Source organism: Petromyzon marinus, chromosome 1 (assembly GCF_048934315.1).
Source record: "Petromyzon marinus isolate PM22_M1 ecotype Great Lakes invasive population chromosome 1, UKy_Petmar_22M1.pri1.0, whole genome shotgun sequence".
Lineage (NCBI taxonomy): Eukaryota > Metazoa > Chordata > Hyperoartia > Petromyzontiformes > Petromyzontidae > Petromyzon > Petromyzon marinus.
Window position 1 is genome coordinate 1,556,897 of NC_133667.1, and position 20,689 is coordinate 1,577,585.

Consider the following 20,689-nt stretch of genomic DNA (forward strand, 5'->3'; position numbering starts at 1 on the left):
CCATCATCACACTCATCGTCATCCACACTGCTACCATCATCACACCCATCGTCATCCACACTGCTACCATCATCACACGCATCGCCACCCACACTGCAACCATCATCACACCATCGCCACCCACACTGCTACCATCATCACGCCCATCGCCACCCACACTGCAACCATCATCACGCCCATCGTCATCCACACTGCTACCATCATCACACCCATCGTCATTCACACTGCTACCATCATCACACCCATCGTCATCCACACTGCTACCATCATCACACTCATCGTCACCCACACTGCTACCATCATCACACTCATCATCATCCACAGTGCTACCATCATCACACTCATCGTCATCCACACTGCTACCATCATCACACCCATCGTCATCCACACTGCTACCATCATCACACCCATCGTCATCCACACTGCTACCATCATCACACTCATCGCCACCCACACTGCTACCATCATCACACTCATTGTCATCCACACTGCTACCATCATCACATTCATCGTCATCCACACTGCTACCATCATCACACTCATCGTCATCCACACTGCTACCATCATCACACCATCGTCATCCACACTGCTACCATCATCACGCCCATCGTCATCCACACTGCTACCATCATCACACCCATCGTCATCCACACTGCTACCATCATCACACCCATCGTCATCCACACTGCTACCATCATCACACCCATCGTCATCCACACTGCTACCATCATCACGCCCATCGCCACCCACACTGCTAACATCACCTCCATCGTCATTCACACTGCTACCATCATCACACCCATCGCCACCCACACTGCTACCATCATCACACCATCGTCATCCACACTGCTACCATCATCACATTCATCGTCATCCACACTGCTACCATCATCACACCCATCGCCACCCACACTGCTACCATCATCACACCATCGTCATCCACACTGCTACCATCATCACACCCATCGTCATCCACACTGCTACCATCATCACACCCATCGTCATCCACACTGCTACCATCATCACGCCCATCGCCACCCACACTGCTAACATCACCTCCATCGTCATTCACACTGCTACCATCATCACACCCATCGCCACCCACACTGCTACCATCATCACACTCATCGCCACCCACCCACACTGCTACCATCATCACACTCATCGCCACCCACCCACACTGCTACCATCATCACACTCATCGCCACCCACCCACACTGCTACCATCATCACACCCATCGCCACCCACACTGCTACCATCATCACACTCATCGCCACCCACCCACACTGCTACCATCATCACACTCATCGCCACCCACCCACACTGCTACCATCATCACACTCATCGCCACCCACCCACACTGCTACCATCATCACACTCATCGCCACCCACCCACACTGCTACCATCATCACACTCATCGCCACCCACCCACACTGCTACCATCATCACACTCATCGCCACCCACCCACACTGCTACCATCATCACACCCATCGCCACCCACACTGCTACCATCATCACACTCATCGCCACCCACCCACACTGCTACCATCATCACACTCATCGCCACCCACCCACACTGCTACCATCATCACACTCATCGCCACCCACCCACACTGCTACCATCATCACACTCATCGCCACCCACCCACACTGCTACCATCATCACGCCCATCGCCACCCACCCACACTGCTACCATCATCACGCCCATCGCCACCCACCCACACTGCTACCATCATCACACCCATCGCCACCCACCCACACTGCTACCATCATCACGCCCATCGCCACCCACCCACACTGCTACCATCATCACACTCATCGCCACCCACCCACACTGCTACCATCATCACACCCATCGCCACCCACCCACACTGCTACCATCATCACACTCATCGCCACCCACCCACACTGCTACCATCATCACACCCATCGCCACCCACCCACACTGCTACCATCATCACACTCATCGCCACCCACCCACACTGCTACCATCATCACGCCCATCGCCACCCACCCACACTGCTACCATCATCACGCCCATCGCCACCCACCCACACTGCTACCATCATCACGCCCATCGCCACCCACCCACACTGCTACCATCATCACGCCCATCGCCACCCACCCACACTGCTACCATCATCACACCCATCGCCACCCACCCACACTGCTACCATCATCACGCCCATCGCCACCCACCCACACTGCTACCATCATCACGCCCATCGCCACCCACCCACACTGCTACCATCATCACGCCCATCGCCACCCACCCACACTGCTACCATCATCACACCCATCGCCACCCACCCACACTGCTACCATCATCACGCCCATCGCCACCCACCCACACTGCTACCATCATCACACCCATCGCCACCCACCCACACTGCTACCATCATCACACTCATCGCCACCGGCACCGTAGAGACACGCTCCGTGTATCTGCACCACAGTTGGCTGCAGTCCCTTCTGATGCTGCCGCTGCTGGGAGTGTTGTTTTGTTGGATCGCTTTGCCCCCAGCGAGATTAACCATCATCTGAGCCCGCATCGAATGATCGAGGGGGGGGAGTGATTTAATCTCTTTTTGGCCAACAACCCCAGATATATTTCTTCCGTTTTTGCAGCCCTCCCGAGGCTGGAAAGCCCCCAACCAGCCGATAATTTGCATAACGTGCTGAGGGCTTCCTCATTATTTAGGCAAATCTTTTCAGATAAAAGTTTAGATTTTGTTTTAATACCCCCGCCCCCCCACCTACCACCACCCCTTCACCCCACCACAATATTTCCACGATTGTGCTATCGGCATCTGGTCATCCGCTGTCTCTCGCAAGGTCACGACCCTATATAAATGGGAGGTCGCTCGTTCTCCTCTGCTGTGCCCGCAGTCTGAAACTGCGTTCCTCTGTCCGCTATCCGTGATGTCGACTTCCCCTGTTCTAGTCCAGAGACAAAATCTTCCTCCGCTCCTCCGCGTGTGACTGACTCGCTTGCTCTCTGTCTCTGTCTGTCTCTCTCTCTACAAAATAAACGTGACCGTTGTTTCTGCCCAGCACCTTGAGATGCGGTCGCGTTAATACAATGCGGTACGGTGTATACACATTCACAATGTGCTATATTGACTCACACGGAGACCCATAGGACCCACACAGGGAGCCATAGACTCACAACCTACAGTACCCACACAGGGGCCCACAGACTTACAGAGACCCATAGTACCCACACAGGGAGCCATAGACTCACAAAGAACCATAGCACCCACACAGAGACCCATAGCACCCACACAGAGACCCATAGTACCTAAACCGGGACCCATAGACTAACAGAGACCCATAGCACCCAGACAGGGACCCATAGACTCACAGAGACCCACAGTACCCACACAGATACCCATAGACTCATAGAGACCCATAGCACCCACACACTGACCCATAGACTCACAGAGACCCATAGTACCCACACAGGGAACCATAGACTCACAGAGACCCATAGCACCCACACAGAGACCCATAGACTCACAGAGACCCATAGTACCCACACAAGGATCCATAGACCCACAGAGACCCATAGTACCCAGACAGGGACCCATAGACTCACAGAGACCCATAGTACCTAAACAGGGACCCATAGATTCACAGAGACCCATAGCATCCACACAGAGATCCATAGACTCACAGAGACCCATTGTACCCACACAGAGACGCATAGACTCACAGAGATCCATAGCACCAACACAGAAACCCATAGACTCACAGAGACCAATTGTACCCACACAGATACCCATAGACTCACAGAGACCCATAGTACCCAGACAGATACCTATAGACTCATAGAGACCCATAGCACCCACACAGAGACCAATAGACTCACAGATACCCATAGTACCCACACAGATACCCATAGACTCACAGAGACCCATAGCACCCACACATAGACCCATAGACTCACAGAGACCCATAGTACCCACACAGATACCTATAGACTCATAGAGACCCATAGCACCCACACAGGGACCCATAGACTCACAGAGACCCATAGTACTTAAACAGGGACCCATAGACTCACAGAGACCCATAGCACCCACACAGCGACCCATACACTCACAGAGACCCATTGTACCCACACAGAGACCCATAGACTCACAGAGACCCATAGACCCAAAGAGGGACCCATAGACTCACAAAGACCCATAGCACTTACACAGGGAACCATAGACTCACAGAGACCCATAGCACCCACACAGAGACCCATAGTACCCACACAGATACCCACAGACTCACAGAGACCCACAGTACTCACACAAGGACCCATAGACACACAGAGACTCATAGCACCCACACAGAGACCCATAGACTCACAGAGACCCATAGTACCCACACAAGGACCCATAGACTCACAGAGACCCATAGCACCCACACAGAGACACATACACTCACAGAGACCCATAGTACCCAGACAAGGACCCATAGACTCACAGAGACCCATAGCACCCACACAGATACCCATAGACTCACAGAGACCCATAGTACCTACACAGGGACCCATAAACTCACAGAGACTCATAGTACCCACATAGGGACGTACAGACTCACAGAGACCCATAGCACCTAAACAGGGACCCATAGACTCACAGAGACCCATAGCACCCACACAGAGACCCATAGTACCCACACAGATACCCATAGACTCACAGAGACCCGCAGTACACACACAAGGACCCATAGACACACAGAGACCCATAGCACCCAGACAGAGACCCATAGATTCACGGAGACCCATAGCACCCACACAGAGACCCATAGACTCACAGAGACCTATAGTACCCAGACAGGGACCCATAGACTCACAGAGACCCATAGCACCCACACAGATACCCATAGACTCACAGAGACCCATAGTACCTACACAGGGACTCATAAACTCACAGAGACCCAATAGTACCCACATAGGCACCTACAGACTCACAGAGACCCATAGCACCTAAACAGGGACCCATAGACTCACAGAGACCCATAGCACCCACACAGAGACCCATAATACCCACACAGAGACCCATAGACTCACAGAGACCCATAGACCCAAAGAGGGACCCATAGACTCACAAAGACCCATAGCACCTACACAGGGAACCATAGACTCACAGAGACCCATAGCACCCACACAGATACCTATAGACTCGCAGAGACCCATAGTACCCATACAGGGACCCATAGACTCACAAAAACCCATAGCACCCACACAGAGACCCATAGACTCACAGAGACCCATAGTACCCACACAAGGACCCATAGACTCACAGAGACCCATAGCACCCACACAGAGACACATACACTCACAGAGACCCATAGTACCCAGACAGGGACCCATAGACTCAAAGAGACCCATATCACCCACACAGATACCCATAGACTCACAGAGACCCATAGTACCTACACAGGGACCCATAAACTCACAGAGACCCATAGTACCCACATAGGGACCTACAGACTCACAGAGACCCATAGCCCCTAAACAGGGACCCATAGACTCACAGAGACCCATAGCACCCACACAGAGACCCATAGTACCCACACAGATACCCATAGACTCACAGAGACCCACAGTACTCACACAAGGACCCATAGACACACAGAGACCCATAGCACCCACACAGAGACCCATAGACTCACAGAGACCCATAGTACCCACACAAGGACCCATAGAATCACAGAGACCCATAGCACCCACACAGAGACACATACACTCACAGAGACCCATAGTACGCAGACAGGGACCCATAGACTCACAGAGACCCATAGCACCCACACAGATACCCATAGACTCACAGAGACCCATAGTACCTACACAGGGACCCATAAACTCACAGAGACCCATAGTACCCACATAGGGACCTACAGACTCACAGAGACCCATAGCACCTAAACAGGGACCCATAGACTCACAGAGACCCATAGCACCCACACAGAGACCCATAGTACCCACACAGATACCCATAGACTCACAGAGACCCGCAGTACACACACAAGGACCCATAGACACACACAGACCCATAGCACCCAGACAGAGACCCATAAATTCACGGAGACCCATAGCACCCACACTGAGACCCATAGACTCACAGAGACCCATAGCACCCACACAGATACCCATAGACTCACAGAGACCCATAGTACCTACACAGGGACCCATAAACTCACAGAGACCCAATAGTACCCACATAGGCACCTACAGACTCACAGAGACCCATAGCACCTAAACAGGGACCCATAGACTCACAGAGACCCATAGCACCCACACAGAGACCCATAGTACCCACACAGATACCCATAGACTCACAGAGACCCGCAGTACTCACACAAGGACCCATAGACACACAGACCCATAGCACCCAGACAGAGACCCATAAATTCACGGAGACCCATAGCACCCACACAGAGGCCCATAGACTCACAGAGACCCATAGTACCCAGACAGGGACCCATAGACTCACAGAGACCCATAGCACCCACACAGATACCCATAGATTCACAGAGACCCATAGTACCTACACAGGGACCCATAAACTCACAGAGACCCAATAGTACCCACATAGGCACCTACAGACTCACAGAGACCCATAGCACCTAAACAGGGACCCATAGACTCACAGAGACCCATAGCACCCACACAGAGACCCATAATACCCACACAGATACCCATAGACTCACAGAGACCCACAGTACTCACACAATGACCCATAGACACACAGAGACCCATAGCACCCAGACAGAGACCCATAGACTCACGGAGACCCATAGTACCCACACAGAGACCCATAGACTCACAGAGACCCATAGCACCCAGACAGGGACCCATAGACTCACAGAGACTCATAGTACCCACACAGGGACTGATAGATTCACAGAGACCCATAGTACCTACACAGGGACCCAGAGACTCGCAGAGACCCATAGGACCTAAACAGGGACCCATAGACTCACAAAGACCCATAGCACCCACACAGAGACCCATAGTACCTACACAGGGACCCATAGTACCCACACAGGGACCCATAGTACCCACACAGGGACCCATAGACTCACAGAGACCCATAGCACCTAAACAGGGACCCATAGACTCAAAGAGACCCATAGCACCCACACAGGGACCCATAGACTCACAGAAAAGTATTATATATTTTGATTGAAAGTTTTCGTGACTGCAGGGATTCATATTCTTGGTTCTTTCAGTAAAGTCACGTAGAAAGGAAACAATAAAATAATAAAAATATAAAACAATAAAATTCTCACGACGTTTCGACTGCAACACAAGCAATCATCATCAGGTGCTGTGGTTTTATTTTATTGTTTCCCTTCTACTTGACTTAACCGAAAGAACCAAGATTATAATTATTCTATCGTTTATTATCTTTGAGATATTTCGGATTAAAGAGGTTTTAAACGAAGAAACACGCATTTTTATTATGTTCAAATCTGAATTATTCGAAAACGATGAACAAAAAATAGGAGCGCTTCCCCTCATAGAGTATTAAGTTCATTAATTTTGTTCTTTTTAATACAAAAATAACGGAATCTTTAAATTGAGCGGTTTCCGATGGGCACGTCTTTAAATAAAAGTTAAATCGAGTCGTCAACACATTTTTATTTTGCGGAAAAATAAAACAAAATTTTGAGTAGTTGTTAGTGATCTGATTGTAGATATCTTTTCGAGAGAAAAACATCACATCAGCCTAATTTATTATACCTATTGAAAACTTTTACCTGGCGAAGACAGGCTTTGTAAACTAGTATTATGATATAATTTTACACATTTTATAAATCACCTCACGTAAAACCTCTCGCCCAGCGGTCGAAAATGTAGATCGTAGATAACATTTTGAGAGAGAAAAAAAATCACATCAGCCTAATTTATTATACCTATTGAAAACTTTTACCTGGCGAAGACAGACTTTATAAACTAGTAGTATGATAACATTTTACACGTTTTATAAATCACCTCACGTAAATCACCTCACCCCCCTCCACCCGTCGAGAACCTGACCGCTCTCACGTGACCCACCCTCACGTGACCGCTCTCACGTGACCCACCCCGCGTTAATTCCCGCGCTAACTTCCCCATGGCATGTGTTCAGACTCGTGCGTGTGTGTGTTCACGTCTCTCTCGCATCTCTCTCTCTCTGTCGTCTCACACCTCATTGATCGCACGCTCGGCGAAGTAACTCGCTGAACTGCTCCCTTTGTAAATCGTTAAAAAAAATAAAACTCCCCGCGGCAGTCGCTTTACAAAAGGAATTCGCCGACTAGGCCCGAGCCGAAGCCCCGTAGGCGTCGGTGCTTTCCTAGAAACCCGGCCGGCAGGAGGGGCCCCTCCCCTCGGCCAAATTGGGGTCCCGTACGCCGGCGGAGGTGGTGCGTGTTCGGCGTTTATAATAAGAGTTGTGGTGTTGTCTTGTTGTTGTCGTCGCTGGACGAGGCTGAGCGAGGGGGCAGAGTTATTTGGGGTCTTCTGACGGCGGCGAGAGGGTCACGTTAGGGACAGATTTGGTTTAGGAGTCGTGGTTACGGTTCGAGCTGCAGTTAGGGTAAAGATAACGTAGAGCCAGGCTGGGGATCGTATTTTGGACTGGAGTTGAAGGTTAGGGTTCGACTAGAGCTAGGGTTATAGTTGAGCTAGGTATAGGGTCAGGTTGGAGTAGGAATACAGGTCAAGGTTAGAATAGGGCTGGGCTTCGAATTAGGTAGACGAAGTGCCCACCCACGTAGCAGCTGTCAGATGCAATGAATGAATACGTGTAGTCAGGAAATCATCATCATCCCCACCATACCCATTGTCAACCACCACTACTGTCACTAAGCACGAGCCACAACAACACATACCCCCACCAGCAAACGGGAGCTGTTTCCCTTCGGGCTGAGTCGACCTAGGGGAGAGCCGTAACCATGCGGTTGGCCTCGCTGTCCGTGCTGTGCGCCGTGGCGCAGCTGGTGGGGCTGGCGCTCTTCCTCGCCGGTTTTTTCCCCGTGCGGCGTTCGCTGCCCGGCCACGCGGACCCCGCCCGGCTACCCCCCGAGCCGGGCGCATCCAGCGTTGCAGGTAACGGTGGAGGTTAGCCGCTTCGCCCACCGCTTGCCACAAATATCAGGGGTGGGGAACCTTTTTGTTTTCTGCCAAGGGCCATTTGGATATTTATAACGTCATTCGCGGGCCATACAAAATGATCAACTTAAACATTAGCCTTGTTATATTTGGTCAAACATTTAATTAACTCGCCCCCTAATGCGATGGCTGGAACTGTTTTTCTTTGGCGAGGCGCGTGGTGATGATGATGTTAGCCGGTGTTGACGATGTTGCTGCTACTCGCAAACTGCTTTTCCAGGTTTTGCTCCTAGATTTATTGAATTTCGAGTCCCGCCTGCGGTTGCCTTGAGAGGGCCAGAGACCAAATTATTTCGCGGGCCTTATACGCCACGCGGGCTGGACGTTGCCCACCCCTGCCACAAATGAACCACAATAGCACCTCGGTGCTGATATCGTCAAAGAGCTATAAACCATCGCCACGCGAACTGCAGTCAGCCTCGCAGCAGCGGCGGCTTTTGGCTGCCAAGCCATCGAACAAAGACGGTGGTCAACCACATCGCGCGGCGCTTTCAGATGCGCTTCTGCGGCCGTCTGGAACGCTCTGCGTTCCGACACGGTATTACGAAGCCACTGGAGCGATGCACTTTTAAGTCATTTCGATTGAAATCTAATTTATTTATGTTTCGTTTGTCTTTACCTCCGCACCTCCGATTAGCACGGTTGGCTACGTACGGTGTGAAAGAAGTTCAACCCACATGGTGTGTCGTCTGTGACACTTTCCACAAGTGTAACTTGCCTCCACCTGTGCCACGTGTGTCATTGTACTACGCGTGTCATCTGTGCCACTTATCATCTCGCCTGTCACCACACGTTGTGTGTGCCGGGCGCAGGTTCGCCTCCCCAGGCCCTGGAGCCGGCGTTTGGGCGCGTGGTGCTGGTTCTGGTTGACGCTCTGCGCGCCGACTTCGTATTCGGAGCGCACGGCGCCACCAACATGCCCTACACGCACGCGCAGGCGCATGGCGGGCACGCGCTGCGCTACACGGCACGTGCGCACCCGCCCACCGTCACCATGCCACGCATCAAGGTGCCAGCCCACACACACACAAAAACAAGATCCCCCCCCCCGTGTAGCCTTAACAGACTGTTGGGGAAAGCGCTGTTTGTGAGTGGCGCCTATGGAGGCCGGCACGGTACACGAGGGGGTGGGTCGCCAACACGCCACGCCCGGCCGCCTTTGTCTCCCCAGTGGTGATGTTTACACACCAGGCACTCATTTGAGGCTGAGTCGACCTCGGGGAGGCCTAGAACGGGCACAGAATGGGTATCGAACCTGGTTGCCGGGTTGGAAGCGCAAGGCGCCAAAGGCTACACATGGGCATATGGTAATGAATCCAAGGGCCATATGAAATAAAGTTGTTTGGCCATGTGAAATGAAATATCTGGTCGTATGAAATGTAGTGAAAGGCCGTATCCAGCCCACGGGCCTTGTGAAGTTAAGTTGTGGGCCGTAGGTTCATAGACTAATGCATTTCTCGCCCCATCTCATCATCTTCCCTTTATCGACCGCCACCTCTGATCTCCAGTCCCCGTTACTGTCCGCCTCCCCAGGCCCTGACGTCAGGCTCCATCCCGGGCTTCCTGGACCTATTGATGAACCTGGAGGCGGTCGCCGCGGGAGACGACACCTTCCTGTGGCAGGCGCTCGCCGCGGGGCGCCGCCTCCGTTTCTACGGCGACGACACGTGGCTCCGTCTCTTCCCGGGGACGTTCCACCAAGCCGAGGGCACCACATCTTTCTTCGTCACCGACCACACGGAGGTGAGAGGTCAGAGGTCGTCGAGGGGCCATCAGTGGGGGGTTCGGGGCCAGGCGGCTCAGAGGTTGAGCGAGCGGCTCGTAATCGGAAGTTTGCGAGTTCAACGCCTGGTTGAGGGGTGGGCGGTGCGGTTGGAGGATGGGGGGAATTGACCCAGCCCGCCATCACTTCAGCGTCAATAAAATGAGTAATACCTTCTGGGGAAGTCAACAGCGGTTGTCCTATGAATAGCCTCGTCCCCCGCCATAGGTGCTTGCCTGCTTGGCTCGCATGCGGGTGGACCCGAACGTGGTCGACTCCACCCGAAAGCGGATACGTAACGTGGTCGACTCGCACCCACCCCGCCGCCACCCCCCCCCCCCCCCAATAGGTGGACACCAACGTGACGCGGCACGTGCCGGCGGCGCTGGCGAGCCGGGACTGGCAGCTGCTGGTGCTGCACTACCTTGGCCTGGACCACATCGGGCACACGCACGGCCCCGCTAGCGCGCTCGTCCCGCACAAGCTGCGTGAGATGGACGCGGTGGTGCGCGCGGTGCACACCGCCCTGCTGCGAGAGGTGATGGGCGTGCGCGCGTACCCACGCACACAAAGACAAAGGTCCCCCGTGTAGCCTTAACGGGCTGTCGGGAGCAAGTGCCGTTAGCGAGCGGCACCTATGAAGGTCGGAACGGCGCACGTGGTTAGTTGGTGTGACCAGCACCATGCCCTGCCGCCGATGTTTTTGAACACCGCGCCAGGTACTCGTTTAAGGCCGAGTCAACCCGGTGTCTTCCTCCGCGCAGGACGAGTCGCCGTCCCTGCCGGCGCTGCTGGTACTGTGCGGCGATCATGGCATGTCCAACGCCGGCAGCCACGGCGGCTCATCCGAGGAGGAGCTGCTCTCCCCGCTCCTTCTCTTCAGCTCCGCGTTCCCCCTCGCCGGTGAGCGGCGCACGGCGAGGTCGTCATAGTCATCGATACCGCCATCATCATCGTCATCAGCGTAGTCATCATCATGAAGGCACAGCAGCAGAGGGGCCAAGCCTGGCGTGCCACCTCATTTACCCCGAAAACTACCAACACCTCTCTGTCATCAAGCCGTGCCGAGCCAACCCGGCGCAGGGTAGGCAGCCAGAGTCTTTTTCCACCGCAACACCCGAGCCGCGCCGCTGATGGCCCACATAGTTGACATGGCGACTCGCACGCAGTGGCAAGATGTTAACTACCTCGCCCGGTATACAGGAAGTCGTGGGTTCGATCCCGATCCTGACGCCAGTATATTTGGATGTTGCGTGTTCCCTCTCCCCGTGGTGGCCTGGATTTTTTTCCGGGCCCTCCGGTTTTTCCCTCCACATTTATAATGAACGTCACCACGCGTTTAGAGTGTTTGGCTGATATAAAATTCCACGCGATAAGCCACTTCGTTGACCTATCGTTTCTGGCCAGGTCGCTTATGAAAAAGATCTATTAAGCTCAGTGGGCCTTACCTGGTAAAATTTAAAGTTCTACAGTTTTTATAGACATGCAGTTAGAAACACACCCGCACTTCTTCAACGGCCCAAGCCTCTTGACTTGCTGGGTCCGATTTTATTAATCTTGCCATTGCTCTTGGTAGATCCCGAAACCGTCCCCGCGGAGGTGCTGCAGGTGGATCTGGCCGCCACCCTGTCGCTGGGAATGGGTCGCCCTGTGCCGCTCAACAGCATGGGTCACGTGATCACGGCCGCCCTGGAGCATCGGCCAATCAGAGAGCAGCTGCGTGCCCTGCAGGCCAATGCCCATCAGCTGGCCGCGCTACTGAGGGCGGGCACAGCGTCATACGCAACCGGTACAGCCAGACGCCGCCATCGTCATCGTCGGTTAATGTCGTCATCGTCAACATGGTGATGATTACCATTAGCATCGTCTTTATTGTCATCACCACCCTCATCATTGTCAATATCATCGTCATTGTTATTGGCTATTGTCATCATCGCTATCATCATTAATATCACCATCGTTGTCTTTGTCCTCATCAATTTTATCATCATCATTACCGCCACCATTGTTGTCATCATTATTGACATCGTCATCATCAGCGTTGCCATTGATAACGTTGACATAGTTTGTGACGATATTTCCAACTTTGATGACACTAATGACAATTGAGACAATGATGACGATGACTACAACAACGATGAGGGCGATAACGCCGCTCATTACGATGCTGATGATGTCCTCAGAGCCCGGCTACCTGCACCGGGAGAACGCGGAGCGGTGGCACGAGTCGTGGCTCCGGCAGGCGCCGGCTAACGGCTCTGGGGACGCGCCGGCGGCGTTGGCGGCGCTGGCACGCGGGCGCTACGTGGATGCCCTGCGCGGCCTCAGCCGGGCGGTGACGCGCGACCTGGCGCGGTACGACACGCGTGCCATGGCGGCCGGCGGCGCCACCGTCCTCCTGGTGCGGAACCCGGCGATGATGGAGCCTCCCCCCCCCCCAACGATGCCATAACCCTGACTGCCGGCTCGTCTTGGAAACTAGTTAAACTATTTTTAATCTGCCAGACAAGGCCCCACTGAGCTATGCAGCTCGGTGTTTTTTCAGAAGCGACCTGGCTGTCAAACGATAGCTCGGCGAAGCAAGTGGCTGATCACGTGGGAATTTAGAGCAGCCAAATGCTCCAAAAGCGTGATGTTAACTCTAAATGTAGAGGGGAAAAACGGGAGAACCCGGAGATGAATCCACGCGACCACGGGGAGAACACGCAAACTCCAAATATACAGGCGTCAGGGTCGGGACCGAACCCACGACTTCCTGTATGCCAGGCGAGGTAGGTAACATCTCCTAGCCACCGTGATGATGATGAGAGAGAGAGACACGCAAACTCCAAATATACAGCAGCCGTCAGCGTCGGGACCGAACCCACGACTTCCTGTATACCAGGCGAGGTAGTTAACATCTCCTAGCCACCGTGATGATGATGAGAGAGGGAGAGACACGCAAACTCCAAATATACAGCAGGCGTCAGGGTCGGGACCGAACCCACGACTTCCTGCATACCAGGCGAGGTAGTTAACATCTCCTAGCCACCGTGATGATGAGAGAGAGAGAGAGACACGCAAACTCCAAATATACAGGCGTCAGCGTCGGGACCGAACCCACGACTTCCTGCATACCAGGCGAGGTAGTTAACATCTCCTAGCCACCGTGATGATGAGAGAGAGAGAGAGACACGCAAACTCCAAATATACAGGCGTCAGCGTCGGGACCGAACCCACGACTTCCTGCATACCAGGCGAGGGAGATAACAATTCGCCACTGCGGCGCCCCGATCAAAGCAAAGGTCTCAAACGCCACCGTGGCTGCCACCCAGAGCTACCGCCAACGCTGCCACGCCACTATCGCCACCTCTGCCACCGCCGAAACAACCGGAACAGCAATTGGCAGCTGTCACGATCAGACCGGCCATTAGTGGAATTCGCCACCACCGCTACCAAACCACCGAAACAGCCGAGATGCAGGGGGGGGGGGGGGCACATGGATTGTCGCGACCATCACGATCGAAACGGCCGACGCAAGCAACCATCGCAACTACCATTGCGACTACAACGAGCATCACAAGCACCGAAAGAACCACCATCACCACCACCACAACTGCCGTGGCCGATACATCGGTTAATCATCAACATCAACCCACCGCCATCACAACCACCGCAGCCTGAAACCGACCGCTACAGCCACCACAATCGCCACCACGATGGCGTGCTCTCACATGGTCAGGTAAATCCAGGTTGGTGCGGTGCTGTGCGGCGGTGCAGGCGCTGGTGCTCCTGGTGGTTTCGGCGTGGGCGTGCGGCCAGGATGGCGGTGGCGGTGGTTGGGGGGGCGAAGTGCTCGGGGAGGTGCGAGTCTCCGCCCCGGTGTTCTGGGTCGGCTTCGCGGCAGTGCTGGCGTTCGCCGTCACGGCCAATCAGAGCGCGTGCTCGCTCACGCGCACGCACGGGAGAGAGGGGTGAGAGACACGCACATACGCAGACGCAAACAGTGGCATGCAAACAGATCCTCCCCCCGTGTAGTGTCAGCGGAGAAATGCAGCAGCAGCAGAAGCAACGTTCGCATGTATTTCCTTGTGTGTACTCGTGCACGTGCGCGCCTGTTCGTTAATTATGGTTCCCCCAGCAGGCTGTATGGTTAGTGGGATCTCCATGTCTATCGTGTGTGTGTATGCGCGTGTGTGTACACGTGTGTGTACACGCGTGTGTGTACACGCGTGTGTGTGGGTGCGTCCACACACGTGCGGCAGGGCGAGTGGCGGAGAGCGGGGGCTTCTGTGCAGCTGGCCGCTCCCCGCCGTCGCCGCCCTCCTCGCCGCGCCAGCTGCTCTCGTAGCTGCGGCATCCGCCATCGCTTGGACCAGACGGTGCTCCGCATCATCATCATCATCCTACACCTCCTCCGTAACTGCCGCTGCCGCCACCACCGTCGGTCGCCGCTGTCTCGGCCGCCGCGGCTCGCGGTCGCTGGCGCCACCGGGCTGGGCTTGGCTCGGCGGCATCGCGGCGCACACGGCGAGCCTCGCCTCGAGCAGCTTCGTGGAGGAGGAGCACCTCACCTGGTACTACCTGGGCACCTCCCTGCTGGCTGTGATGGTCGCACGCCAGGCCCCGCTGCCCACGGACGACGGCGACGAGGGCGATGGCGGCGGCGAAGGTCGTGGCTTCGATGACAGCGGTGGTGGCGGCGGTGGTGGTGGCGGGGCGGGGTGGAGCGGGGTGGCGGCGCTGTGCGGGGTGGCGGTCGCCTTCCGCCTCCTGCGCTCGTGGAACCAGACGGGTGTCCAGTGGGTCGAGCTGACGGACATTGGCGACTGGCTGAGGAGGTGAGAGATCATGACGATGAAGAGCGTCAGGGCTTGGCGGAGGAGGTGAAAGATGACGATGATGAGCGTCAGGGCCTGGCTAAGGAGGTGACGGATGATAATGATGGGAATGATGGTTGATGATGAAGACGATGATTGAGTAAGTGGAGTTGATGGACATCGGCGAATTCTAGTGGCGATTATATGAAGCGGTACTGGGCCTCCCCTAGGTTGGCTCAACCTTTAAACGACTACCTGCTGCGGTGTGCAAGAAAACAACACTCGGGAGAGAAAGGTTGCCGGGCGCAGCGCTGGCGACGACAGCAGCACTTCCCCCAACAGTCTGTTAAGGCTACACGGGAGATCTTTGTCTTTGTTGTGCGTAGGCCCGAGCAGGAGGTGCTGCTGCGTGTGCTGGCCGGCGTGGCGTGCGTGTGCCTGTGCGCGTGTTTGTGCTCTCGCTGCCCGGGGAACGTTTGCCGCCTCCTCGTCCTGCTGGGACTCGCGGCGCTCGCCCACGTACACGTCACGCTCAGCGAGTGAGACGCTCGCACGCACTCACGCACACTCACGCACACACTCACGCACGCACACTCACGCACTCACGCACACTCACGCACACACGCACACACTCGCGCACTCGCGCACTCACGCACACTCACGCACTCACGCGCACTCACGCACTCACACACTCACGCACTCACTCACTCGCACACTCACGTACTCGCACACTCACGCACTCGCACACATGCTAATACACACAGCGAGCGAGACGCACACACTCACGCACTCGCACACTCACGCACTCGCACACATGCTAATACACACAGCGAGCGAGACGCTCGCACGCACACACTCACGCACACACTCACGCACACTCACGCACTCGCACACTCACGCACGCACACACTCACGCACTCGCACACTCTCGCACTCGCACACATGCTAATGCACACAGCGAGCGAGACGCTCGCACGCACACACTCACGCACACACTCACGCACACTCACGCACTCGCACACTCACGCACGCACACACTCACGCACTCGCACACTCACGCACTCGCACACATGCTAATACACACAGCGAGCGAGACGTGCGCACACACACACACACTAAGACACACAGCGAGTGAGACGCGCACACACGCATGTACACACACACACTAAGACACAGCGAGTGAGACGCGCACACACGCATGCACACACACACACTAAGACACAGCGAGTGAGACGCGCGCGCGCACACACACACCAATACACACACTTACTCCTACACTCACACAGTGAGCGATGCACACACACACGCACACAGTCATATACACGCTTACGCACTCACAAATGTGCATACACAACGAGTAAGCTGGCAGTTCGCTTCATTGTAACACTTACAAAGTGTGCCTGCCCCCACTCCTGTCAGCGGAGTCACAGAAGCGCGCGCGATTGCCGCTTGCGCCGCCGGCGTCCTCCTGTCGGGCGCTGTCGAGCAGCTGCGGCACCGGTGGTGCATTTTGGGAAGCGGAGATGGGGACGGCAGCAGCAGTGGGGTTCCCGCGCCGTCGTTCCTGGCGCACGCCATCGCTGCGCTGACTCTGATCCTGGCTGCGCTGATGCGCCCGCACAACCTGCCTGTGCTGGCGCTGTGGCTGCTCATGCAGGCCGGCCTTGAGTGGCTCCTGAGCCGGGAGCCGGGACGCGCCAGCGCCGCGCACGTCGCGCTCACGTACCACTGCCTGGGACAAGCGGCATTCTACCAGCAGGTGACGCCCTGCCTACCCCGCCCCCCGACCCCCCCAAGCCCGCGTGCGTGAGCGTGTGTGGTGTTCACGTGTGTGTGTGTTGACGTGTGTGTGTGTGTGTTGACGTGTGTGTGTTTGTGTGTGTGGTGTTCACGTGTGTGTATGTGTTCACGTGTGTGTGTGTTCACATGTGTGGCGTTGACGTGTGTGTGTTGACGTGTGTGTGTTCACGTGTGTGTGTTGACGTGTGTGTGTTCACGTGTGTGGCGTCGACGCGTGTGTGTGTGTTCACGTGTGTGTGTTCACGTGTGTGTGTGTGTGTGTTCACGTGTGTGTGTGTGTTCACGTGTGTGTGTGTGTTCACGTGTGTGTGTTCACGTGTGTGGTGTTGACGTGTGTGTGTTTATGTGTGGGGAGCGGTAGTGTAGCGGTTAGCGCTACGCTGCGCTATGAACCTGGCGACCCGGGTTCGATTCTCGCTCACGGCCAACACCAGTGACGATTATCGGAACCGGTCCTGGGCCTCCCCTAGGTCGACTCAGCCTCAAATTAGTACCTGGTGCGGTGGATAAAAACATTGCCACTGGGGAGACTAAGGCGGTCGGGCGTGGTGCTGGCCACCCACCCCCTCGTGTACCGTTCTGGCCTTCATAGGTGCTTGCTCACAGCACTTGCCCCTACAGTCTTTTAAGGCTACACGGGGGATCTTTGTGTTTACGTGTGTGTGTGGAGCGGTAGTGCAGTCGTTAACCCGAGTCGACGACGGTTAACGACGGAGAATATATGAACCTATCCTGGGCCTCCTCGAGGTTGACTTGGCCTTAAATGCATACCTGTTGCGGACCTTAAACGTCAGCACTTGGGTGACAAATGTGACCGGGCGTGGTTAAGGCCGCCCGCCCCCTTCATCGGCGTTCACTCACAGCACTTGCCCCAACAGTCTGTCAAAGGCCACACGGGGTGGGGGGGTTCCTTCGTTGTTGTCTGGCCATTAGGGAAACTCCAATGGGCTGGCGAGCGTGGACGTTGCAGCCGGCTACGTGGGCCAGCGCTCGCACTCGGGCCCGCTGGCCGTGCTGCTCACGGCGGCCTGCACGTTCACGGGGCCCATCACCTGGGCGGCCGCCGTGGCCGCCACCCTCCAGCGTGTCACCGCCCCCCGCAGGTGCCCACGCGCGCAGGCGCGCTCTCAACCCCTCGCTCGCTCGCTCGCTCGCTCGCTCTCCTCTCTGTAGCCGGGTCCACACCCGCTCTAATGGTTTCGTCCTCATTTGGACTCATCAGTACATTGCAGTCATAAATGTTGGCTGCCGAAATATGCATCTGGGAGCGCCGCCCCCTCCCCCCTCCCTTCGACCGATTTATTCTGCTCCAGCCTCATCTCGCACCTCCAATTCGCAAGGGTTGGCTGTGTACTGTGCAAAAGAAGAGTTCAACGTACACGCATACATACGCCTTGTCCCATCTGCTGCTGCTGCCCCGTTCTCTCGTTCTCCCCCGTGCGGAGGTGCTGACCTTTTGACCCCCCTCCATTCTCACCCACCACCACCACCACCACCACCCCCTGCCCGGCCCAGGCTGCCGGGCGCCGTGGACGAGGCCTGCGCGGCCCTTGCGCTGGCGCGGGCCCTGCCCCTCGTGGCGTACCTGGCGCTGGCGGCGGCCCAGCGTTACCACCTCTTCATCTGGAGCGTCTTCTCCCCAAAGCTGCTGTACGAGGCAGCGCAGACCGCGTTTGCGGCGCTCGTGCTCGTCGCCCTGCGCTGCCTGGCGTGAGAAGCGCCTGTGAGAAGGGGGCCCACGGAGAGAGAGAGAGAGATGGGGAGAGTGAGAGGAAAGAGGGGGGGAGGACATGGGGAGTGAGGGGAGACATACATTTTTGTCACTGTTTACCTAACGCCAGCCTGTGCGTGCGTTTTAAATGTTTTAAAAATTATTTATGAATGAATGGCTGAAATATATTTTTTACCGCTATGCGTGAATCAATATCCAGGAGGTGTGTCAGTGCACTCGAGAAAGTGGCAAGCTCTAATCTCAGCCGAGGATCGATTCAACGAGTCACTCCTATGGGGTGAAGAATGTTTCCCACTTTGTGGGGAGTCCACGATGGTCATCCTGTGGATAGACCGACCCCCATCATGGGGAATGTGGAATCTCCTCCACCGCGGCTCAGGGCCACCAATTGATCCAAGCCCAACCTCGTCTTTGTCAGAGCCGGGAGATTTTGGGCTGTGGGTCGTTAAATGTCAGAATCGGAATCAGAATCTTTACTTCGACTGGAGGAATCCGATGAGCTATGAAGCTCTTCTTTTTTTTACAGAATGGGTGGGGGTCAGCAAGTTACATATGTGTGTCTGTCGAACTTCGTTAGCACCGTACGTAGCCAACCGTGCTAATTGGAGGTGTGTGGGGTCATATTTCCTTGCCAGTTACATTCCCTTCCAAGGAATGGAACGCATCCGAGGTGCTGGGTCGATTGTGACATCACAGGGCCGTGAGAGGTGGCGGTGGTGACTTAGGGAGGCCTCCATCCAGCAGTGGATGGATCCTGGTTCTTAATGATGAATAAATGCTTCTGAAAACCACATTCCTTGCAGCATTGCTGATTTGTTCCCAACACAACTGCCCCTTCATACCCCATTGGTCACTACCACGAGGCTGTGCGGCTGATGGCTTGTGTAACGTAAACATTAATATTTTGTAACGTAGAGTGATGGCTATGTGAAGGCGACATTGCGTATTGTATTGACTGTTCAAGAAAAGTGAGCGAGCTTTGGCAGGACACATCATGGCTAGATGAGATGGTGGCCTACGGCGGTGTTGTTCACTAATTTTCCGAGGGGGGCCACTTTCGCCGATAAGACATCATCAGTGTGATGAGGGCCGCCACACATTTTAAACCATTGTAGGTTTGACAGCAGCACGATAATGATGTGTGTGTTGTTGGGGGACGCATGTTGGGGCCCGCGGGCCTTGCAATGAAAAACACTGGCCTAAAAGGTGAAGAATCGTTCCAATGTAAATAAATACGAGCACTCGGCTCACGAACAAACCTGGTCCGTATGTCCAGTTGCCTGTTCGGGGCGAGAGTCGTAAGTTCAACCGCCACGCAATAGATGGCGGTGGTGGCATCGACAGTGAGGGAAAAAAGTATTTGATCCCCTGCTGATTTTGTACATTCGCCCACTGACAAAGAAATGATCAGTCTATAATTTTAATGGTAGGTTTA

The 20,689-nt window shown here is 55.1% G+C and overlaps 1 protein-coding gene across 3 annotated transcripts; it reads left to right on the forward strand.

Moving 5' to 3' along the window:
• Window positions 1-8,071: 8,071 nt before the first annotated feature.
• PIGG (phosphatidylinositol glycan anchor biosynthesis class G (EMM blood group)) lies at window positions 8,072-20,047 on the forward strand. 3 transcript variants are annotated; one of them, XM_076074463.1, is made up of 13 exons: window positions 8,072-9,098; window positions 9,974-10,170; window positions 10,695-10,904; window positions 11,273-11,461; window positions 11,688-11,826; window positions 12,500-12,712; window positions 13,107-13,324; window positions 14,683-14,876; window positions 15,168-15,743; window positions 16,109-16,261; window positions 17,118-17,481; window positions 18,456-18,625; window positions 19,038-20,047. In XM_076074463.1, the coding sequence occupies exons 1-13, from the start codon at window positions 8,945-8,947 to the stop codon at window positions 19,234-19,236; spliced, it is 2,976 nt and encodes a 991-aa protein (XP_075930578.1). In that variant the 5' UTR covers window positions 8,072-8,944; the 3' UTR covers window positions 19,237-20,047. The 3 variants fall into 3 exon arrangements, with proteins under 3 accessions (XP_075930578.1, XP_032809279.2, XP_075931160.1); XM_032953388.2 differs by having other exon boundaries at window positions 17,142-17,481; XM_076075045.1 differs by lacking the exon at window positions 8,072-9,098 and having other exon boundaries at window positions 9,988-10,170; window positions 10,670-10,904.
• The last annotated feature ends 642 nt before the right edge of the window (window positions 20,048-20,689 follow it).